General features: G+C 48.1%; 1 protein-coding gene across 2 annotated transcripts in view; it reads left to right on the top strand.

Moving 5' to 3' along the window:
* The first annotated feature begins 1,821 nt into the window (after positions 1-1,821).
* Positions 1,822-24,659, top strand: part of ST6GALNAC5 (ST6 N-acetylgalactosaminide alpha-2,6-sialyltransferase 5) — a 172,814-nt gene continuing 149,976 nt past the window's right edge. The window contains exons 1-2 of one of the 2 annotated variants that reach the window (XR_014774584.1): positions 1,822-2,129; positions 2,829-3,065. Coding sequence is in view for 1 of the 2 variants with exons in the window: in XM_084757306.1 (XP_084613432.1) it covers positions 2,115-2,129; positions 2,829-3,065 (252 nt within the window). In the remaining variant the exon portion in view is untranslated. The remainder of the gene's footprint in view (positions 2,130-2,828; positions 3,066-24,659) is intronic. The other variant, XM_084757306.1, reaches the window with a different exon arrangement.

Below are 24,659 nucleotides of genomic sequence, written 5' to 3'. Positions count from 1 at the left end.
GCATTACACAAGCATCAGGTGGAATTAGCAGCCGTTCCTCACCCCCCCCCCCTCTGGCCCTGCCTTGTCCACTTGACTCCCACACCAGAATCCGTCCAAGAGTCTCACCATCCTGACCAAAAGTCTGAAAGCCAGATACCTTGAAATCATTGAAATCAAGCTCAGAGTTAAAATCTTAAGTGTACTCCACTCATTTTGTAAGCAATTTTTGTGACCAGCTAACTGCTTTCCCAGGAGGAGGAGAAAAGCATACGTTTAATGAGCCTGGTCAGACACACCATGTAGCAGATGTCCAGCATGCCGCCATGAGCTTAGGTCATAAATATGATGTCTCTGTTTGGCAGGGTGAAATGTATGAGAACTGCTTTGTTGGGCACTGGGCAACTTGCTAGATGGAGGGGGAGCCTGGGCAAGGCAGGAGCTTTGTCTAGCTGCATCTCCAAAGCCTCTTTGGAGAAACACAGATAGCCTTCTCGAAGGGATTCATCAACTTGGTCCTTTGTTTGGTTAATTTGAGTGTCAAGAGCAGCTATACAATAAAGAATTGCCAACACCCGATAAGGTTCGCTCCCAGCTGCTCCCTCTTCTGCCCAGACAACGGGCACTATTCATGCCCTCAGCACAAACTGAATAAACAGCTCACTGCAAGGCTGGCAATGCTGGACAGAGCCTTGAATTTTTTTTGTGTTTTCCTTGAAAGGCTCCACAGCGTGTATTTCTGCCTCCTGAATGTTCATTACTGAACCAATAATTTTAACTCTGTTAATAGAATTTGGAAGTAGGCCTCCCAAGTTAAAAATAGTCCCTGTTGTGTCATCTGTCCAGCAGTAGATTAGGGGAGATTTAAAAAAAAAAAAGAGCTGCAATGCCTCTGCCGGCCTTGGAAAAAAAAAAAAACGCTTTCCCCCATGCCCGCAGCTCAGGTAGCCCGCTGATTGGTCCTGTCTGAATGTGATCTTTAGCCTCACGCTGCTGCTACAGGTACAGTGTGGAGACAGACACCAAGACAACCATGTTCACTGAACAATTTCACGTGGCTGAAAGATGTTTTCAGCTAAATTAGCTGCCTAACCAATGCTTGCTCTAGTTGGGTGTATACTTACAGCAGGCTACTGGTGTGATGTCCTCAGCGAGAACGATGACGTAAGTCCTGAATGTGATGTTAAGTACAGTCGGTGCATCAGACATCACGCGCGACACACCAGAGCCCTCAGGTTCTTTCTCACGATGGAAGATCATTTTTTATCTCCAACAGCTAATATTTCTTCTCTAACATTGGGAAGACTCTATAGTCCTGGTTAATCACATGGATAGGATGCACTGACTGTTTCCAATCTTTAAAATCATTTAACTGAGCACTAGGGGCCTCAAAGGTGGAGTAGAAATATAAATTCCATTTTTTCAGAAGCAAATGATGAATGAAGTCATTTACATGAAAGAGTATGGTCCAGAGGAAACACGAAACTAACGATTTGTCAAAGCAAAATTAAGGAGCAAAAGGACATTTGAAAACAACTACAAATTGCAACAACGCAATTTTTTAGGAAAACAATTCCATGATAACATTTGCCCATTTGTAAATATAAATGCAAATATAAATCAATCTATTGACATGGGGGGGTTAACTAGTTTTTATTAAAATCATAAAACTGAAATTTTGGTTAGTAAATTTTCAAATGGCTACTGTGTTCAAGACCAAATTGGGTTCTGCAATCTTTTAGTTTGATGGTCTCAAAAAAAGATAATAAATCTTCAAGCCAACAAATAGGTGCACTCTTACTGTAACTCTTGCCCCAGAAATCCCACTTTACTGAAAAGAATGTTTTGGTGCTGGGAAGGGGACTGCAGAGGACTCTAGGACCCAGCAGGCGGCGGCAGGCGGCAGTGTGTGAATCGCTGAGAGACTCAGAGGGTCCGGCTCAGTTTTAATTCTCCTCTAATCTCTGCAACAGCGGCGCTTCCCGGTCCCGCGGCTCCAGCTCCAGCTCAGCTGCTGCCACTGCTAGGAGAGCATCCGTGGCTCCTCCACCCTATTACCCAGCATGGAGAACCTCCAAGAAAAAGTGGCTTCGGACTCGCTTGTCTGAGAATTCCGCACAAAAGAGGAGCCCAAAATGAAGACCCTGATGGTGAGTCTGTTGTTCCAACTCCGCCAGGCAGAAGCGAGGACCCTCCCCCCGCCCCGGGGTTCTAGGTTCCCCGGGACTTTCAAGGAAGCTTGACTGGGTACCTCCCCCTGTGCCAAGAGGTCGCCTGTCATGGGTGACAACTTTCCACCTAGCATGGAACCCAGTATGGACGACAGGGATGCCTGGGCTCCTGGATCTTTAGTGAGTGATCCGAAGGGTAACTGGAGAGCAGAGCAGCGGGCTGACCTCTCCAGGGAAGGAAAGTGTCCCACTGTGACCACGGTGCACAAACTCAGAGGGGCGGGGAGCAGGAATCATCACTGACTTTCTTGATTTCCTTGTCGGATTTCAAACTTAGCGGGGGAACGCAGCGGAAAGCCCTAGGGGCCCAGAAGAGAGCTTGTGTAGAGGGTTGGGATCCCAGCAGCTTAGGTGGGAACCAGACACTCCTACCCAAAGTGTCCTGGGCGGGCACGCTCATCCTCCAAGCTGGTCACCGCGCGCCACCTGCCCTCCACTATGAGATGCGAGCTGTGAGCAGCGCAGCAACGCAGGAGCAGCCCCAGCAGGTGCGCAGGACCATGTCGCCTCTGCTCCGTGGCTGCAGGAGGCTGGGGCGGTTGCCCCATCTGTGCCCGAGCTTTCCCGTGTGTGTAAGCTCAGCGGCTATCTTCTGCTCTCTCTCCTGCCCGCCCGCAGCGCCATGGTCTGGCAGTGTGTTTGGTGCTCACTACCATGTGCACCAGCTTGTTGCTGGTGTACAGCAGCTTCGGCAGCCAGAAGGAGCGGCCCCCGCAGCAGCAACAGCAGCAGCAGCAGCAGCAGGCAACCGCGACTGGCAGCACGCAGCCGGTGGAGAGCAGTCCCCAGCCACGTAGAACCTCCCCCGCCGGACCTCGGCAGCTGGATGGATACCTCGGCGTAGCAGACCACAAGGTGACAGTTTTGCGCCTTCCTGCCCGCCACCACTAGGCCTGGGCACCCTGTACACCTGACCCTTCCTCATTCCTGGGGTAGTAAGGCGGCGGCTCCGGAGCAGGTGTTAGTACAAGGCTGGAAGGTAAAGCATCAGTTGGGCCAGGAAGGGGCTGAGTGCTAGTTATGGCTTTCTATTCCAAGAGGGACACGAAGTTTATCAGGGAACAGGAATGATGTGAGCGGACCCCTAACCGCATTGGCCCTGGACTAGAATCCTGAGACCAGGTTATAGCAGCTGCGTATGGATGTCCAGTTTCCAGAGCCTGGGATTTTCCAGCCAAAGCTTCCCTGCGCGGCTGGAGGAAAGCGGAATGGCGCAGTGACCAGCCCCAAGCTTCCTCCAACGCCGCCCGCTGGAGGGGAGAAGAGAGAGCCCCAGCTCGGTTCCCAGGGTTCCCTCTGATCTCTGCTGGGGACTGCTCTGGGCTGAAAGGCCCCACCCCTGGGGAGCCCAGTCTGGCAGACAGAGAGGGCTAGAGGCATACTCAGTTCCCACTGGCTTGAAAGCCTGGTTTCCTTTGCCTTGCAGGAAGCTACTGCACGGCTTGGCTAATAATTAATAAGCTGAGTTTTTTCCTTTAAACTGAACCTCCATTCCATACACTAAGAAATCTCTGGTTTCAGTGTAGGAAGCCTCTGGGGAAAATCAAGTTCCCTGATTCCAAAGATGTTTTAATACAGTTTAAATGTATCAGATTATTTGGAATTGCCAGTGTGTTTTTCCACTCTACATCTATAAGTCTATAAGACAACTTGAAATCTTTCAACTCCTTTGCTTTGTATTTTCCTGCATTTTATGAATGTGAACCAAAGTGATATTTGCTGATGTTCCATCTGTGTGAGATTGGTCTTGTCACACGTAAGTAAGACTTTAAGTGACAACCAAAATATTGCCACTCACTTGTGCTATGTAGAATGCTAAAGATGTGACAAAGCCAAAGGGACTTCATGCAGGACTCAACTTTGCCACCCTTGAGTGCCTGATGAAAACAAGGCATGCCCCGAGATGTATAGAGCAAGATGCACTGGTAGACATGACACAAGAGTTGGCACCAGCTACACACAGTGCTGAGGAGGAGCTCACACTCTCTGGGAGCAGCAAGGGGTATTTCTTTAAAAGTATGCAAGTTGTGCTGGATAGACTTGAGAGTCCTGGGCAGGAGTGGCCTGAGGAGGAGGGAGCCATTCGGGGTAGACTGAAAACTCTGGAGCAGAGGCCTAACAGTCAGCGCCTGTTGCTTTGTTGGTTGTTAGTTGACTGCACCCTCGGGATCTGAATGTGCAAGTTGCTGATAAGGGATGTAGTTGTGGAGAAGGCAAGCGCTGGCTCCTGGCTGGGGATGGGTGTGGCTGGCATTCCCTGTGGGTCACTGGCATGTGATGAATGACACCTCAAATTTTGGAAGCATTCAGGAATGCTTTGATATATGTGAGAAGATATTCCAGATACTTTGTATCTTCTGTGGCCGAGTTGTAAATTATTCCCCAACTAGAAGAACTGAGAGTTTAAGTCATCTTCAACACCTGATAATATGCACAGGCATGTGGCTTGCATGTTCAGTGTATCAGAGGCTTGTGTGGGTAGGATGAACAGCCTTCCCATGTGTGATGCTACATGTAAATACTGTACAGTACACGGGTAAGCTGTGAAGTGCTGTGACTTGCAATTCTTGGCAGAGGGTATTCTTCTTGGTCTATAATTATCAATATTCAATGCAACTCATTTCCTAGGAAACCATCATCTCCTAGGTGATATGCTCAAACCTGAAATCCCAGCACTCTGGATGCTGAGGCAGGAGAATGGCAAGTTTGAGGTTAGTCTGGGTTGGATAGGGATATCTCGTGTCAAAAATCCAAAAGAGGCAAGAGAAGGAGAAATAAAAAAGAGAAGGAAGATAGGAAGGCAGGAAAAAAAAAGAAGGAGGGGGAAAGAAAGAAAAGGAAGTGAAGGAGGGGGAAGAAAGGGTGAGAGGGAAGAAAGAAAGAAAGAAAGAAAGAAAGAAAGAAAGAAAGAAGAAAGTAAAGGAGAAAGGAGGAAGGAAAAAAGAAGGAAGAAGTGAAGGAAGGAAGGGGAAAATGAAAGAAGGAAATATGAAGGGAGGGAGAAAAGAAGGAAGGAAGGGGAAGGAAGAAAGAGCAGAAGGAAGAAAGAAAAAAGTAAGGAAAGAAGAAATGATGGAAGAAAGAGAGGGAGGAAGGAAAGAAGGAAGGAAGGAAATCACCTCACAGGTTCCACTCCAAGGTTGTAAATATGAATGAGAGAAAGCAAAGCGACAAGTGCAAACCCCAGGCACTATGGGTCATGTCCCTGAGTCCCAAGGACCTGGTGCAAACCTGCTCAAGGGGCCTTTAGTAAGCCTCTTTACTCTCCTGTGGCTGTGGTCTGCAAATGCACAGAGCTCCCATTCCTGGTGGCCACCTGACACACATGTCCTGTACAAACACGGAGAGCCTGTGGTTGGGTTCAGTTTTGCTTGAGCTCTTCCACAGTCTCCATCAGGCAAGGCTTGAGATCATGTGATAGGATGCTGCAAAGGGAAACCTTCTTTCCCGTTAACACAGAAGGGAGTCAGGACCGAAAGCTCACGCCACCCTCACCACACTGCCACACACCAGCCGGCCACTTTTCTATTTCTTCGCTCTCAAGTCAGGCCTCTGAAAAAATGACAGATATGTTAGTGAGGTGACCACAAAGCCTTACAAATGTCAGAATTGCTGCTGATTCTCGGAGCCTGGAGAGAGTCACAGACACGAGGTAGAAACCTGTTCAACATCTGCACAGCAGAGGCCCCAAGGCTGATGAATCTGTAGTGTTTACCTCCAGCTACAGGATGGAATTAACATTGTAACTCCAAGATTAAATTCAACAGGTGGCCCTAATCCCCAGCCCCTGAATTTTACAAATTACAGGCAGTCTGCACTGATTCTTGGTGACTGCGGACTAAATTGCTGTTGAGATTAAATCATTGTGTGCTTTTGTTAAATGTTAGGCTAAGTGGAGCCGGTGCCTGCTAAGCTTAAAATATCCGTTTGCCGAGTCATAGGCCCTGCTCCCCCGTTCACAGACAAGATGATAAGAATTGTAATTCTGGCGTGAGTATAAGAAGACCACTCAGTTGCTCATGGCCACCTCATTGGGCATTCACCACAGCTGCCCCTGTAACAGCCAGCCCAGACGAGCCAGGTACAAGAGAAGAAACCAATTTCCATATCCTAGGGAAATGCCCTTATTTAGGTATTCTAGTGTGATACAACCAACAAAACACAAAGAGACACACAGATGTATAGTAAAACATACACACATGTATACCTGTGTCCCTCCCTCCCTCCCTCCCTCCCTCCCTCCTCTTTTTCCTCCCTCCCTCCCACACTCTTTCTCTGTCTCTCTCCGAATTCAATCAAGCAGCTGCCACAGGAAAGACCGGAGTCTTCCAGCACTGAGAAAGGAGACAGAGGACTCAATTTGGCTTCTAGTCCAGATCTTTCTAGGTAGATAAAGTCATTTTCAACTGGTAGACCTTGTGAATTACAGCTCTGAGGATTCCCATTTCCAGGGCACAGGCCCTTATCACAGACGGCCCACCTGTCACCCAGCCTGCCCTTTCCAGCAAAGGCTAAGGGACGGACAGTGAGTGACAGCCGAGAGAGGGCAGCTATCTCCTGTTTCACAGGCAGCCTCGAGAATGGAGCTGCACTTGCCAATGGCCTGTTTGTTCCTGTTCTTTCCTTCCTGGGAACTGGGTTATGTGACACTCCTTGGTGACCATGCTGCCACTGTTAATATGTAGATGTTCCTTGGAAAGATGGACAAGTCAGTTCGGTAACTGAAAAGTATGCAGAGAAAACAACGTCACATAACTTACTTCTATGCTGTGGGTGAGGAATCTCTCCTTAGGAAGTCTATAAAGTCTTAGTGACAAGTTGACACTATTTATTAAGTGTGTTTGATGACAATTGAGTAATCCAATCAGTGACGAACCATTTCAGTGTCCGGAAAACTCAAAGTGAGTTAATTTTCAGTGCTCAGGTATTGGCGCTTGGAGTCTGCCTACACTGATGCAATTACAGAGCAAGCAGAGTCAGGAGGCCAAGCAGCCTCTCAGAGTAACGAGTTTCAACGAGGTGTGCTGATGGCTCAGCAGGAAAAGACACGTGCTGACATGACCTAAGCTCCGTCCTCAGGTCCCATGTGGTGAAAGGAGAGAGCTAACTCCTACAAACTGTCCTCTGCCTGCTACGCGTGAGCCACCTACTCCACCATCACCCAGGACATGCCTGGCTTCATCAATCCTCAGTTTATCTTTATCTCATAAACTACATTGTGTAACTCTCTCTCTCTCTCTCTCTCTCTCTCTCTCTCTCTCTCTCTCTCTCTCTCTCTCTCTCACACACACACACACACACACACACACACACAGTGAGAAAGAGAGAGAGAGAGAGAGAGAGAGAGAGAGAGAGAGAGAGAGAGAGAGAAGCTTATATTACAATAGTTAAAATGCTGTCCCACCCCCCACCCCCCACCCCCCGCACTGCTGTGACAGGTAGGAACTTTTCCCTGGAGGTACCCTTCTAATTTATTATCCTCGGGGAGGGACTTTAGCCTTCTCCCCTGAGGTTACCTACTTCAGGCCCCACCCTCTTTTCCATGGGAACCATCCCCCAAAGGCTTCTTGTCCCTGCGTCCTCAGGCTACACGCCATGTCCTAATAAACCACAGTTTGCCGCGCGCCAGCAGCCATGCTCTATCACATTAGCTTAATCTTTCCTCGTGTCTCGTAATATCTAAAATAAGCTCAAATCTATTTCTTGCCCTCTCACTAGACTCTAGTGTGGTGGCAATGAACTCTTTGTGTGTCTCAGCCAATGCAGTTCCAGAAGCTGGATGGAGCCAAGCCAGGCACTAGCGAGTACGTTGGAAGAAATGAGAAAGTGGGGCAGAGCTGAGAGTTGCACCCTACCTCAGTTCTTTCCCCATAGGAAGCACTAGTGTGGTCCCAAGGCCCTGGGAGGTCTTGTTTAACTAAATGTGTTTTGCAAGAAAACAATTGTAAGTATATTCGTAGAAAGCGGGGCGGGGAGTAAGTTTCCAAACACAAGCCTCGTTGGGAGCAAGGTGTGGGGACCTACTTAGCAAGTTTCCTTGTGGCTCTTGTACATATTAAAGTTAGGGGATTACTGTTTGAAGGACCTAGCATCACCAGGACTTGTCCTGTAGCTGGCTCATTCTGAAGGGTTGGAGCTACCTGCAGCCACTAGCAAATGCTCCATGAAGGCCCAAGGGTTCCAGAACTGGGCACGCAGAAGGAGCAACCCAGTCTCTGCCCTCAAAGGGCCTTTGATCTCCCGGAGAAGGCAGGCAATGGAGAGAGAACAGTTAAATAATAAAGCCGGGGCTGAGGGACAATGTGAGTGCAGGAGACAGCCAAGGACCGCTGACCAAGGACCAAGGTGGCTCCTGTACTCTTCTCCAATGAGAAACTAAATGTCGTTGTTACAGCTAAGACTATAAATCCTTGAAACGCCGTTCTGTTACTTAATCCCATCGATAGATTGGGTGGGTGCGTGGTCTGATAGCTCATCAGCAAACAGCATGGGTATAAAAACAATTGCCAACAGGATTGATTTTTTTTTTACGCTCAAGATGTTAAATGTCTTTGTAATTCACCTTTGGTGAGAATCCTGAGTGCCTTTGCTACCTCTGTGCATGTAAGGTCACACCTTACGCCAAACCCTATGCCTTGCATTTGCTGAGCGTGGCCAGCAGGCGACACTGGACAGCAGTCAGGTTTGTCATGGGAACACTCCCCCGTGGGGCCAGGCAGCAGCAGGTGTAATGCATGTCCCACAACGTGGACGAGGAGGGAGACTAAAGAGGAGACAGGAGTCAGTCGACAAGTTTCCACACTGTGTACTCTTCCAGCATCTGTGGATGTTCACATGTGTAGGGAGAAAATGAGTGAGTCTCTTAAGGGGTAGTGTTGCCTCCACATTTGAACTTGAGGCCAGAACACAATTCATTTGGAGGAAGTCCGTGGACTTCTAACCAGGCTATTGATAAAATGCGGGCAGTATGGGCATTTATGCACTGTGTTCACTTCTCTTTCACATGCTTCTTTTGTCTTAAGTGGTTAGGCTGGCATAGGACTGAGAAACATTTTTGCTTTGTGTTGCAATCAATATAACTTCCCAGATTAAAATTACAAGATGTGTGTTCCTACCTTAGGCATGCTTCCCTGCCATGGAGCCCATGTTAGATCTGGGCTGTATATTTTGTCTTTACAGCTGGAATCCATTGGAAATGTTTGTTCTGGTTTGTTATTATTCCTTGCCTAAAATTGTCTGCCTAGGCAGCTGGCTTTCAGAGACTGGAGCATTTTCTTCATGTGTGGCGTTATAGTTTTAGGTTTTAACATAATGCCTGAGTCCTCAATAAATATTTGTCAAGTGAATACTGAGTATATAAATAATCTTAACTTCTTCTAAAATGAGCCTGTGACAAGAGTGTCTGGCCAGGGAGCTACCGAGTGGTACAGCCTTCGTGCCATAAGTACCAATTTCTCCTGCCACATTTGGTAGCTATGTATTTAATTCACTTCTCTCATACTAATCAGGTCTCTTAAGACACATGCAGAATTTTTGAGTTACACAGGCAACGTTAGAAAAAATTATCAAAAGGCATTCCTAAGTAGTTGTGTGATCTGCCCAAGGTCATATTTAGTGGCAGCTGGGGATAAATTGTGCGCCTGGTGTGTTTCATTATCAGGAGGGGATTCGGGGCCAATATCTTCTAAGCAGTGACTCACCATTATTTGGACAGAATTTATTAAAACGAAGAGCCTAGGCCTACCCAGTTATTGGAAAGAAATAAATATTTAAACATCTCATTATCCTGAAATGAATATGTGAATCCGCCTCCACACTCTTGAAAGGGTCTTCCACCAAGGGCTGGGTTTGCCATGACTAAGGGGGCACAGGACACACAGCACCTATGTAATTGGAACAATTTGCAACTCAGGGTAAATTTTTCTGTGAAATGTCACTGAGGCAAGCTGCGGAGATAGATGCTTACTATTGCACACGTCTGAGAACCTGGAGGTGATCCCCTAGGCTCACATAAAACCCTGCAGCATGCATCTGTAATCCCCACAGCCCTGCGAGAAATGGGGGAGGAGGCACAAGAAGTACCCAGAAGGTCCTGGGACCACCAGCCAGCCTGCTGGACGTAAGCAGACACAAAAGCAAAAGGGAGACCCTGCCGCCATAACAAGGTAGGAAGGTGGAGACCGATACCTGAAAGCTAATTTCTGACTTCCTATATGCACTGTGCTATGCATATGCTCACACTCATATGCACATTTCACACACACACACACACACACACACACACACCACATACTCCTACCCACAGCACATATACACACATCACACACACATATGCCCACACTTATATACATCACATGCACACATATACACACACAAACACACACAGAGACACATACACAGGCACACATACACAGGCACACATACATGCATACACACAGGCACACACACACACACACACATACACACACACACACAGAGCCATGATTGATGGACATTGCTTCATTCTGAAACGTCACAAGCCAGACCTCCATCACCTCTATTTCTCTCAACACGTTCATCGGTCACGCTCCACCAGAACAGTAGCCCACTAACCTCTGAACATGCACTGTCCTTTCCAGCCTGAACTTATCAGCATTTCCACAACCATCCCCAAAGCGTCATGGTTTGGTCTGCCACATGCATTAATAGAAAGTTCTGTCCAAGTTGGCTTCCTGTTACTGTGATAAAACACTGACAAGAAACAGCTGGGCAGAAAGGGCTAGTTTGGCTTACAGAGCCCTGATCATAGGGAGCTCCTGAGGGAAGTCATGGCAAGTTTTTTGCGAGCAGGAGCAAAAGGGAAAACTAGAGGGATGCTCACTGGCTCACTCTCCAGGACCCACTGCTTGCATTGCTTTCTTACACAAGCCCAGGCCACCCGCCCAGAAATGGCACTGCCCATGATGGTCTGGGGCCTCCCCCCCAGGGATGGCACTGCCCACGGTGGTCTGGGGCCTCCCGCCCAGGGATGGCACTGCCCACAGTAGTCTGGGGCCTCCCGCCCAGGGATGGCACTGCCCACAGTGGTCTGGGGCCACCCACCTGGAGGTAGTACTGCCCACAGTGGTCTGGGGCTGCTTGCCCAGGGGTGGCACTGCCCACGGTGGTCTGGGGCCACCCATATCAATTACTAATAAGGAAGATGTCAGGCCAAGATGTTGGGCCATTTTCTCAGTTGAAGATTTCTCTCCCCAGATTCGTCTAGGTTTGTGTCTAGTTGACAAAAACTAGCTAGCACACAAAGTAATGAAGCCCAAGGGAAAGTCGTGTTTAATTGCCTGCAGAAAACACTACAGCCTGAGCACTCACTTAGTGACATTACCATCTCCCCAGGAGGGAAGGGGGCCTCATCTAGAGGCCCAGCCAGCCAAGAGTTTGAAGGGCAGTCATTCTGCAAGTCCCATGGCCTCCCCTAACCTCTGAGATGGAACACCTACTTTGAATTACTCCAGGCAGAAAAGAAACCTTTTAAAAACTACAAGGGAGAAAATTAACCTTGACAGTTTTCGTAGCTCTGCATGAAAAGCAAACTTCATCATTATTATTATTTTTCTCTTTGTGGCTATGGAGCTCTCTGCAGTGCCTGAGAACCACACAGATGCCGAGCATTTTCTGTCTGGAGTGCAGAGTTAAACAATTATTTCTTATAAGAAGCATATTCTGAAAATTAATTGCACATATGGGACATCTCAGCTGCCTGAACTGTGTTCCTGGCTCTCTACTTACAGATTGGCTTACGTCCTTTGCAGGCCTCCATTCCAGTGCCTGCCCATTGCTTAGAGCATGAAGCGTGCACATCTTAGGATCTGCCTGGCCTACTGCCCCAGCCCCAGCCCCAGCCCCAGCCCCAGCGCCAGCGCCAGCCCCAGCCCCAGCCCCAGCCCCAGCCCCAGCCCCAGCCCCAGCCCCAGCCCCAGCCCCAGCCCCAGCCCCAGCCCCAGCGCCAGCAGCTCTTCCAGGCCCCTGCTTCACACACTCTAGGAGCACAACTTGCTCATTCACATGTACCTGCTGTTCCTTCAGCAGAAAATACCCTTTCAGGGGGCCAGAAATAACTCAGAAGTTAAAGTCTGGCACTCAGGTTCAGTCCCCTGCATCCACACCAGGTAACTCACAGAAGCCTGTACCCCCAGCTCCACAAGACATGACACCCTCTCCCAGGATCTGTGGGCAAACTGCACTCAGGAGCACATGGCCACACACAAACGCCCAGGCACATGCAGATAATTGAAGTAAAAAAAATCATATCTTCTTAAGAAAGAAATATTCTTGTACTTTGCCAGACAGAGGCATAGCTGCTCACTAAGACCCGGGCCCAGCCTTTCTCTCTGAAGTTTCCTCAGAAGCCTGCGTGCAGAGGAGGGAGATGTCCCCTTAGACCGCCCACACCAGTCTCTCATGCCTTACACAACGAGCACCTTCCACGTAGTAAGTATGGGGGGTAAGGGAAGTGAGACAAAAGGCCCAACCCCTGCCCTGTGGAGAACTATTAGTCAGATAGCACCTGACCATGATTCCTGTTGTTCTGCGCATCACAGAGTGTACTTACACAAAACAAGGCAGGGTCCTGGCCATATGACCTTATGGGACCACCCCTGTGTGTGTACTTTGTTGTTTATGGAAATGTCATACAACCACGCATGGCTGTGTTAGCGTTATACCCTCCCGAGAGCTAAGCTATTCTTCGTAGCAGTGTACACCTTCGGTCACACAGTATTTCCATTGTTTTCCTCACACATGTCCCAGTTTAATATAATTTAGTCATATTATGTTTTATAAATACCAAAGCTCAGTAAATCCTTGGTGAGTGCTAGGCAGGAGAGTCTAGCTGCGACTATATAGTATGTGATTATATTGCATTTGGATAGATCTGGCTAATAGACTCATTAATCATAAGAGTGGACAAAGTTGACGAATGGGGGCAGAAAGGCTTGACATACCTAGCCTTAGTGTCTGAGTCTTTTGAAAACACAGACTAGTAGTGACAAGGAACCTTCCAGGATGGTAGACCAGATGCTGAAGTAAGCGGGTGTGTCCAGGCTCTTGTAACTTCTAGACTTAAGCCGGCCTGACGAGATGTTAAGCAGTGTGCATCCCTTCCTTCGTCAGCTGTCTGCATGTGCCCTACCTTGTACCCACACTGTGTGTAGGGCCAGCAGGCGTCAAATGACAAACACAGCACAATCCCCAACTGTGAAGCTTATATCCACCGGGAATGGCAGAGAAACCCATATCACATTGCTGTTGGGGATTGAGCTGCTCCAGGCTTGGACTTATGAACCACTTGTGAAGCAGAGACATGATTACCTCAGATGTGTGTTTCAACTGGATCGTTCTGGCACTGGTATCGTGGGATTTGAGTAGTTCCTGCTCCCAGGGAAGGGACCTGTTAACTAGTACTATGGTAAGTCAGTGTATTGGCAGCCAGAGGGTGACAACAACCCTGGTTTCTGCCTGTGTGAAGACTGGGCTTACCACCCAGAATGCTCAGACACAATACGTCTTCCTCAGCTGCAGAAAGCTGGTGATTCAAGATTGCCTCTCGATGGTGGCTGAGTCCCAGGATGATCCCACAGGTTAGTCTACTGTGCGTGGCACAGCTCATCCCAGTTCAGCTTTAATTTTGAACCTGCTGTGCATCTTAATGCCACATGTCGAGTTGAGGAAAACAGAAACGGCGATGTTAAGGTTAGGGCTGAAGCAAGCTGTTCGCAGAGACACCATAATGCATGCTGGTGACAATGGGAGTTAAACTCTCCACCCGCAGCAGAACCTGTGGGGGCTGGAATAAGGTAGTTAGGGACTTTTATAGCGCTCCAGTTCCCGAGTTGGGTGGGGAGATTAGATTCTTGTCAGGTGAGATCTTTGTTGCACAATAAATCTTACCATAGAGTAAGGTAAAGAGTGGTTTTCCTTGCTCTCACTTCCCATTTAGCAAGAGAGAACAATTACTGTTCTTTGAAATCACCTAACTTTGTTAACAACATCTAAGGAAAGGGAAGGCTCCATTCCAGCATCACAAGGAAATTGGCCATAAAGTAGCGTAAAACTTGTCAAGAGAAAGCCTGAACCTTAATTTATCCAGCGACATTTGATCGGAAACAAACACATGCTGTACATCTAAATGAATGGCAGGTTTATGGGGCCCGTATTTGGAGTTATTGGTAAGTTTGCAGCTGCTGCCAGGCTGCCTTGGGGATGTATGCAAGGTGCCTCGAGTTACCTGAAACTCCCAGGCCACACCTAAAGTCATGAAGCCCGTTTGCCTCATTTTTAATTCAACTTGTACACGTTTTGAACAAGGGATGCACAAAAAAGTGGTGATGGTCTGCACATGCTCTGGGACACAGGGAGGGAATGGGGACTATGACCGCCCCCCACGTCCACTGCTCCAGCTATACCCACACTGAGGGAATCTTAGCCCGAGTGCCATGCCCACCACAAACCTAGTGCCCCTGCCTCAGAGCTGGGTGTAGTTTGATGTAGGCTTACCGTGTGACAATTACTAATTCTAAAATTCAGAAATGGATGTGAGAGAAACAGGGTACCATGACCCAGTGGGCCTACAGTAATGGCAGGTGATAGGGCCCAGCTTGTACTGTTATGATAGGATCCCAGCTCCCAGGAAATGGATAAAGACCAGACATTCCTTGCAACTGTACAGCGAGCAAGTCTAAGGTTGGCATCAGGTGTCCTGTGAGTGAGAGCTGTGTCCTCAGCATCAGAGAAGACGCTGAACAACTCTGGGTAGACCTGTGGGGCAGGGTCCCTTCAAGCTCTGCTACCTTAAGGGGGACAGTGGTCCCTTGGGTCATCACAATGATCAAATCACCTGGCAGAGCAGCCTGAAGAGGAAGTGTTTATTTTGGCTCATGGTTTTAGGGTACATAGGCCATCACAGTGGGAAAGATGGCAGCAAGTGGCTCCCTCTCCCACACCTCAGCAGAACTGGGAGGCATAAAGCTGACAGGGAATGGAGCTTGGCTATGAACCTCAAGGCCTGCCCTCCCTGCAGGGACCCACCCCCTAAGGTAGCACAAGTGTCTATAGAACATTTGACTCAAACCACAGCAGGCAGGAAGTTCCTATGGCACACCCCCTTTAGAGTCCCCACTTTTTAAACAACAACACTGGCGAGGTTACTATGATTAAGTACAGGACCAAAAATAAGGACCAGAGTGAAACACAGTGTCACTTCCTTTCCTGTTGGCAGAGGCTCTGCAGTCAGGCAGTCAGGAAAGGTTGGCCAGGCTCTACAAAGGCTGGTAAGAATGTCTTGGGGGTCAGCTCTGAATTGCCTGTGAGGGGTCACAGTAGCTTCCTATTATTACATTTGACTATGACCGGATGCCCTCTTTGATGACAGAAGATCAAAGGGCAAAGAATCAGCGAGTGATTGGGCCCCATGAAGCAAGGAGCAAGGGGAAACTTTAGAAGGAGCAGCAGTGACAGTTGTTGACAGTGAGCCCCCAGGCCCCTGGGGAACTACTACGACATCAACATTGGCTGGTGTGCAAGTCAATGACCCTTTGTAACTATGGAGACGGGCTCTGTGGATTACCTAGGTGCTCACCTCAACCCCAGTCGTCTCCATGACCTACTCTAGTCGTCCTTTCTTTTGCTTCTTAGAGACCAAGTCTCACCAGGTAGCCTAGGCTAGCCTTGAGCTTCCTGTCCTCCTGTCTCCACCTGCAGAGTGCTGAGGTCGCAAGTGTGCACCGCTCTGTGCAGTGCACCACCTGTATACCAGGTGCCCACGGAGACCAGAGTATGTGACGGGTGCCCTAGCGAGAGCTACCGTGAGTTGTAAGATGCCATGTAGGTGCTGGAAACCAAACCCGGGTTCTCCGGAAGAGCAGTCCATTCTATTCACAGCTGAGCCCCCTCTCCAGCCCCTAAAGTGCCTTTCTTAATGAGTCTGCTAAACATTAAAACCCCCAAAAGCCTCCAGGTGCGGTGGAGACAGGCGCTCCTCCATGTAGCTTCGGTTTCTATGCCAACCTAATGGATGCCCAAGCTCATCAGGAGGACTCTCAACCCTTTCCTGTAGGCCCAACTAGAGCATGCAGCGCCTTAAGTGTGGGTGTGCTTGGAGACGTGACAGGAGGGAGAGGAAGAGCTCAGCCTCACTCGGGAATTTCTCACTAGGACATAATTACCCTTGATGTTTTAATGCACTCGTTCTGGAAGTGCTCATACCTGAGCGTGTGTAGATGCTTAGAGCTTCCTCGGCGGCTCGCTCGTCTATGCCGGACAGACAAGGTCTGCATGTGTGGTGTTTGCCAGTACGAAGTGCGGGTGGCTATGATTCAACTTATTCAGTAGCTTAAAAATGAAGATATACCCTACCCAGATCTAGCCAATGGGCAGAGCATTCTCCACGCTTGAGTGGAGAGTGGGATATGACTTTCTCACGTACTCTGGTGCCTCACATTTGACCATGTCCCCTGGAGGGGGAGACCTGGTGGCACTCAGAGGAAGGACAGCAGGTTACCAAGAAGAGACTTGATACCCTATGAGCATATACAGGGGGAGGTAATCCCCCTCAGGAACAGTCATAGGGGAGGGGAATAAGGGGAAATGGGAGGGAGGGAAGAATGGGAGGATACAAGGGATGGGATAACCATTGAGATGTAACAAGAATAAATTAATAAAAAAATTTTAAAAAAATAAAATAACAAATAAAAAAATGAAGACATATTCAAGCTAGGGTGGGCTGCTAGGAAACTGAGCAGTGACATTTGTATTGAAGTAAGTCCCCCTTTGCTACCCTCGAATGTCTGTGTCCTTGACCACTCTTCTCTCCTAGTGGCTGTCAACCCTCAGGCCCTTGTCAGTTGAGCCTGTGTTTCCTCCCTGCCTCCCACGCCACCCATTTCTCCCCCTCCCCCATTGAAGAAAAATCTAAATTTCATAAATTATTCTCAGTCATCTTTTCACCCCTCCAGGGTAACTCCCTTGCGTGGCACCTCGAGGGCACTGCTAGAGAGCATGGACAGAGTGGACAGGGGGGCAGAGCCACGTCTCACACGCACGGCCTCCTGTCTGCCTTTGCATCCTAGGCCTCAGCATTCCAATCCCACCCACTTGCATGGATGATACAGCTCAATACAGCCACCCCCACGAAGGGCAGGCTGCTTTCTTGATATTTCTTTCCTAGACAGAAATTTCACAGCACAACAACTTGTAACGGTCACCTTCTTCTTAATTAGTGACCTGTCCATGTTGCTTATGGTCTTGGAACTCACTTCCGTTCCAGCTCATGGGTACAGTAAGTCCACCATTAGGGCCCTGGGGCCACCTCTCTCACACAGGCCACATGGCAGAGGACAAGCCAGCCCTGGAGCCAAGAGAATTGCTCTTGCCAAGTGCCTCCCCATCGCAGCAGGCCTTCTGTTTGTCCCAGCCCTCTTCTGTCCACAAGATTAAAGAGTTATTTAATTCTTAGCATTTTTTCCTCCTTGGGGAAGGCTTTTTATTGTGATAACATGTATAAATGCACTTGCAACTTTCATCATGTTGCATTTAGAATTCACAGGCATTATCTATACGCACTGCGTTGAGCAGTGAGCTCGGCTACATATTTCTGAAATTCTTCATTACCCTAGGACGGACTCCGTAGCCCATGAAGCACTAGGCCTCCTCCCCCTCCTCCCTTCCCCAAGTCCCTGGGAACCTCAAGGGTACTTTGTGTCCCCATGAACTTGCCTAGTCCTGATACTCCACATAAGTGGTCACACAGGAGGTTCTGCCTTACTGTAGCCAAAGGAGGAAGAGCAAAGGGCACCAGGACTTCTCTGTGAGCCTCTGAGAGACTCCTCACCTCACCAGAGTGCAGTCATGAAAGCATTTCTGAGGCTCAGCCATGGTGTCACATACACCCTGCCTTTGTGCTGCCTTCAGGCCCATCGCCTACTGTACGGCTGCATAGCACTTCGTCTATCCTTTGGATAGACTTTTTTGAGAATGATGCTGCAGTGGAAGTTGGTGTTCCCACCCCATGTTGTGGCTCCTTTCTTTTCTTCTTTCTTCCACTTCCTCCCTCTCAATACCACCTCACTTGCTGGTCCTCATGACTGACAGGCACAATCAGAAGAGAAAGAAAGTCCAAGAGAAATGAATTATTACACTATTTTTCTTTGTCTAAATATTATATAAACACTCTAAAAATGTAGAAAAACATCAGAAGAAATTTCCCCAAATGCCATCACTTGGAGATAAATAATAACGTCATTTTGATTTATTATTTGAATTATTTTGCATTGAGTTAATTTAGCATTGATTCAAGTATATGATGTCTTTCTCTTCTTACACGGTTTGGAGGTGGGTCTTTCTGTGTAGCCCACTCAGACTCACTGTTCTCATGAATCACGGTACTGGGATGGGGGAGGGGCCTGGCAGGTGCAGGGATCACAGTGTTAACATCTGCATGCAACAGGATCTCCTAAGGGGGTATGATTTTGTGTTTTGTTTCACAGATATTAAATTAGTCATTGAGGCTTCCTTCAGTTAGTAGTTGTGTTTGTTTGTTTGTTTGTTTGGGGGTTTTTGGTTTTTTCCTTTTCAGTACTGGCGATCAAACTCAAAGCCTAGGAATGTTAAGCAAGCAGCTACCCTCAAATCACCAAGCAGCACGTTATACATTTTACCTTGTGACGATTTGATTACCAATCAAAATGATGAGAGTGGGAGGGTTATTCTGACCGAAGCCAGGATGGGTCAGATGAAAACTTTAAAACCTGAAAACCTTTCCTAAACGAATACAGAATTACCAGAGAATAAAAGTGATTAGAGCCTCCATTTATACCTTTGTGTGGGCTTTTCCAATAGTAGGGGCAAGCCTAGACACGCATGGGAAGTAAGGACAAAGAAAGACTGAAAACTGCAGGACAGAAAAAGCTACATAAACGCCACAGCCAACAGCTAAGGGTTGAAGATACAGTTAAGTGGCAGCTGCTTCTGTGTTTGCTGTGAGACACGGCCTTATGTGGCCCAGGCTGTCCTAGACGTCACTACACAGCTGAGCATGGCCTTCAACTCCTGATCCCCCTGCCCTCCGCCTCCCCAGGGCTGAGTCTTAGGTGTTTGCGCCACCATGCCTGGCAGAAGCTGTGCAGCTTTTACGAACACATCTCCCTCCCCCCAAACCACCTCAGGCCTCGGTGAACGCCAGCCCTCCCCTGTCCCCCACCCCATGGCTCAACTTTTTTGGATTCAACATTGTGAGACTCATACCTCATGGCAAATAAAGAGCAGAGGAGGGGACGGGAAGAGAGGAAAGGAGGAAGTTGGGAAGAAGACGAACCCTTCAAGGCACCGTTACAATGTCACCCTTCCTCCGACTAGGCCCTACCTAGCACTTTCCCACCCTCTCACTACATTCCAACCACCATGACCCCAACAGTGGGTTAGCCCACGACTGAGCTCAGAGCCTACATGATCAATCGCTGTCCTGACAGTCCTCTCAGCATAGCTGTACTCAGAGCCAGGCCTTGGTGGTGGTGGTGGTTGGTTGGTTTCTTTCTTTCTAAACTTTTTATTAATTCTTTGTGAGTTTCACATCATGCACCCTAGTCCCGCTCATCTCCCTGCTCCTTCATAGTCGCCCTCTGCTCGTGCAATCTTCACCCCCAAAACTAAAACACACACACAGAGAGAGAGAGAGAGAGAGAGAGAGAGAGAGAGAGAGAGAGAGAGAGAGAGAGAGCGCACATACAAAATAAAGCAAAGCATAGAGCATCTTACTGGGTCAGCTGGAATGTCCCACAGCGTATCACACACTGTATCCCTCTGTCCACACATCTTCACTTGAGAATGTGCATTGCAGTGAGTCAATGTGAGCTTCGAGGTCTCTGGCGTCTCTGACACCATCAATATTGGGTCCCCACCAAGACTCCTCCTGGTTATCCTGTTGTTGCCCTGTGCCATGGAGGTGCTGCAGCTTTGGGTCAGCAGACCCATGCGCAGGCTTTGGAAACGTGAGTTTTGAGGGAACACTTTTAGATCCAAACCATAACACACATATCGATTAATGAATGGCTCTGTCCTCCTTTTAGGCAATTCAGACCTTAGCGGTTTAACTCTGGCCCATTTGAATACCAGTTCTGTAGGAATTTGGTGCAGTGACTGCTGAGCCGTTTCTGCATTTCCTATAATTTTATTGTTGAGTTATAAGTTCTGGGAAGCCTAGCAGATAGGGTATTAGCATTATCACTAATCCCTATCACTGTCTCAGACCTGCAGACAGCACCTGCGCATTTGCACATTGTACCATAGGACCCATCTCTTCTTTGTCCTCTCTTTACATGGGTTCAACCCACTGTGCTGCATTCTGAGTACTTAGTTCTTCTGCTCAGGTTTTCGATCGGCCTTTTGGCCTTGTCTAGTCCACTAAACACATTTATCCCCAAGCATGTAATAATCCTAGTTATCATTTCTAGATCTTCAATTTTCCTTGATAAATTTTCACAGTATCCTCGTTGTATATAGTTTCATTTCTGAATCTGTGGGCTTTATTTTCTCAAGTTGCTATAAGGTTAAGGATGGACTTTGTTTCTGCCAGAGACCAGGGGAGGATGCTGGGCTCCTAGTGCTATTGACCTCCACCTTACTTTCTTGAGGCAGAGTCTCTCATTGAACCCGGGACACTATTTTTCAGCTAGGCCAGAAGCCAGGAAACCCTGAGACACTCCCGTCTCAGCTCGCCACACCACTGGGCTCAAGGGGGCCATGTTTGGCTTTGTATGTGGATGCTGGTGATTTGAACTCGGGTCCTTGTGCTTGCACAGGAGCTACCTTAGGCACAGAGTCATCTCCCCACCCCTTGTTCTCACTTGACTTAAATTTCCATGGTGTATAATGTTACTGAGCATCCGTTATGTGTGCTCTGGCCATTTCTGTATCTTTTCTGGAGAAATGCTTGTTCATATTCTTCACACATTTTTTTTCTATCGTGTTATGGGCATGTTTTAACTTCACTCATTTCTGTGCAAGTTTGTGTTTGTGTGTATGTGCTCATATGCACATGTCTGCACACACAGAGGCCAGGAACGGGCACCCAGTATCCTCCTTCATCACTCTCCCCATGTTCCTTGAGGGCAGGAACCTCTCTGCCAGAACCCAGGGCTCTTGCTTTCTCACCGAAGCTGAAAGCCAGCAACTTCTATGTGGCTTCCTGAAGCTGGAGTTACAGGCATGTTACAGATGCTGTGTGTGGGTGCTGAGGGGTGCTGGGACACAACTCCATGATCATCACGATTGCTCAGCAAGCACTCTTAACTGCAGAGCCATCTCTCTAGCCCCAGGATTACTTATTTTTTTATTGTTGTTATAAATCTTTATATATTCTGTATACAGGTTCCATATAAAGTCATATGACCTGCTAATAATTTCCTTTTCTCTGTGTAGATTATGCCTTTCAGTTCTTGCTATCCTTTGGGTCACAAAGTTTTTAATTTTTAGAGATAATTGGTCTATGCTTTCATTGCTCATTGATACTTTTAGTATTAGATCTAAGAATTATCACCCAAGCCAAAGCCATAAAAAATGACTCCTACATTTTGTTTTAGGAGAGTTTTAGTGGTTTAGCGTCTTAGTATTAGGCCTATGATCTGTTCTGAGTTAGTTGTATGGATGATATGCATGGAGTTCCCATGTAGTCTCTGTGTGCCTTTGTACATATGCATGGAGTTCCCATGTAGTCTCTGTGTGCCTTTGTACATATACATGGAGTTCCCATGTAGTCTCTGTGTGCCTTTGTACATATGCATGGAGTTCCCACGTAGTCTCTGTGTGCCTTTGTACATATGCATGGAGTTCCCATGTAGTCTCTGTGTGCCACTGTCCAGTTCTCCAGCCTTGCTTGTTGGAAAGCTGTCCCCTCCTTACGTCATTGTCTCAGCAGTCTCATCAAATGTATCTTAGAAATATATTAAAGAGAGAAAGGTGGGCAGGTTGGTGCATAGAAATGGGGCTGACAGAGAGAGCTAGAGATTCATCACCAGCTCAACCAAGGGTCATCAATTCTTGTGGGCCTAAGGCTGACATACCCACTGGTTACCCCTGGCCCTGGACCGGAACAACAAAAGTCCTATGAACATGCCTTCTCACAGAGAAATATTTTGTTTGCTTTGTACAACTAAGAATAGTTTGTTGAGTAAGTAGTGGAAAGGTTGTAAATTTTCTCACGTCTCCCTGAGATCACGTTCACATGAACCTTGACTGACAACCAGGGCATGGCAGTTTCACAAACAACAGCTCCCATGGGCGTGTTACTATGGGCAGAAACAGTCTGTCGCTCCCACTGCTGCCGTGGCATTCACGGCGGCTTTGTGTTTGGTGTGATTCTTCAAAGATAGTATTTTGCAGTAAGTAGCAAGCAACGCCTTAAGGCAGCAGATAAGTAGAAAGTGCTGTGTTTGGGACTGTTTCCCACCTTAGTCATGGAGATGCGCTGTTTACTCCGGAAGGCACTCACTGTTTCTTGTAGACAGTGAGGAGAAATCTGGTGACTGGTGCTCATCTTTGTGTGTGCTCATGAATAGGAATGGAACAAAAGTGTGCCTCGTGTCTGATGATTCTGGAATGATAGACAGGCAGACAGACAATGGGAGCATGCGTGCTGGGTGGGTGTATGACTATGTGTGTGCAGATGTGAGAAGGTGTGTTATTGGTGTGTGTGAGGGTGTGTGTGGAGGGCAGAGGTCAACCTGGGGTGTTGTTTCTTAGGTGATGGTCACCTTATTATCTTTAAGATTTATTCTTATAGCTTTTGTGTATAGATGTGTGTGTGTGTGCAAGTGAGTACAGATGTGCATGGAGACCAGAGGCATCAGCTCTCCTGGCGCTGGGGTTACAGGTGTGTGTGAGCCACCTGATGTGGGTGTCAGTGACGAAACTCAGGTCATCTGGAAGAGAAGCAAGTGCTCTTAACCGCTAACATATCACTCCAACCCCTGTCCCCTTATTTGTAACACAGTGTCTTTCCTTGGCCTGAAACTCTTGGAATAGGTGAGGCAGTCTGGCTACCGAGGCTCTGCAGACTTGGAGATCAAGTGTGTACCACTGTGCTCAGGGCTTTTACATCAGTTATGAGGACTTGAGTTCACAATTAAGCAGCACGCACATTGTGCACAGCTATACCCCCAGCCCTGAAATTATTTGGAAATAGTCTAGCCAAGTTAACCTCACTCTTCCATAAGCTGGCACGCATCGGGTGGAGCGCAGAAGCCCCACAGTAAGCACACTCTGCCTATGTGTCTTACGAAGGAATGTCACTGTAGCTCACACAGAATACATGCAGGAAAGAGTCCTTTAGGCAACAAAGGAGCCAACATAGAGTAAACACAGTAAGTGTGTGCACACAATCAAATCACTCTTGTTTTTGTTTTTTGTTTGTTTTGCACCCCAGTCTTGTGCAGTTTTGCACAGAAAGGAGAGGGGATTAAATGTGCGATTTGGTAGTGAGTGCCGCTAGCCGCTTCCTGAGCAGCTCCGTAGAATGAATTAATGTGTGTCCCCTGCTCACCATAACCTGTTTGTTCCCTGCAGCAAACATCCTGTGCTGGGCCTTCAGATTCACCACCATAGCCCGAAGCATGTGAGGTTCCCAGACAGCGGGGCTTGCATTCTAAAATCATTTATGCACTCACTGTTTAATTTATACCTGGACTTAGGCAGGCACAAGAAATCTCACAATGGGAAGGAAAATGTAGTCTCCCCCTGGGATTGTGTAGCTTTCGAGGCCCAGTGTTCAGAAGACAGCTTTGCCTGGAGGGAGAGTTTAGTAAAAGTTTGTTAATGGGAAGGGAAGGAAGAAAGGGGAAAGCAAAGGAAGGGAAGAGGACCAGATGGCCTGGGGTTCCAGCTGCACACTAGGGAAAGTGAGGGCAGCGTACCGAGACATGGAAGAGGTACAATAGGCCAGACAAGATGAAGGAAAAGGTCAGGGCTGGGAAGATGCCTCAGTGGGCAAAGCCTTCACTGTGCAGTCCTGGGGCAGGGGACTTCAGATTCTCAGCACCCACATAAACCAAAACAAAAACAACAACAACAACAACAACAACAAAAACCCCAAGGCTGCAGGTCCACACCTGTAAACCCAGTGCTGGGTCCCAAGGCTGCAGGTCCACTCCTGTAAACCCAGTGCTGTGTCCCAAGCCTGCAGGTCCACACCTGTAAACCCAGTGCTGGGTCCCAAGGCTGCAGGTCCACACCTGTAAACCCAGTGTTGTGTGGGAGAAGTAGCTGTCCAGCCAGCCTCCAGCCAACTTTCCACGACTGAACACTGGAGGTTCAGCAAGAACCTGCCTGAGAAAGTAAGGTGGGAGGGGCAGCATTCCATACTGACTTCTGGCTTTCATCACGCATGAACCAAACCCAGGTGTGTGCATGCGTGCATGCGTGCATGCA

This window comes from Acomys minous (genome assembly GCF_964271855.1).
Source record: "Acomys minous genome assembly, chromosome: 14".
NCBI lineage: Eukaryota > Metazoa > Chordata > Mammalia > Rodentia > Muridae > Acomys > Acomys minous.
This window is presented reverse-complemented; position numbering and strand designations above follow the sequence as displayed.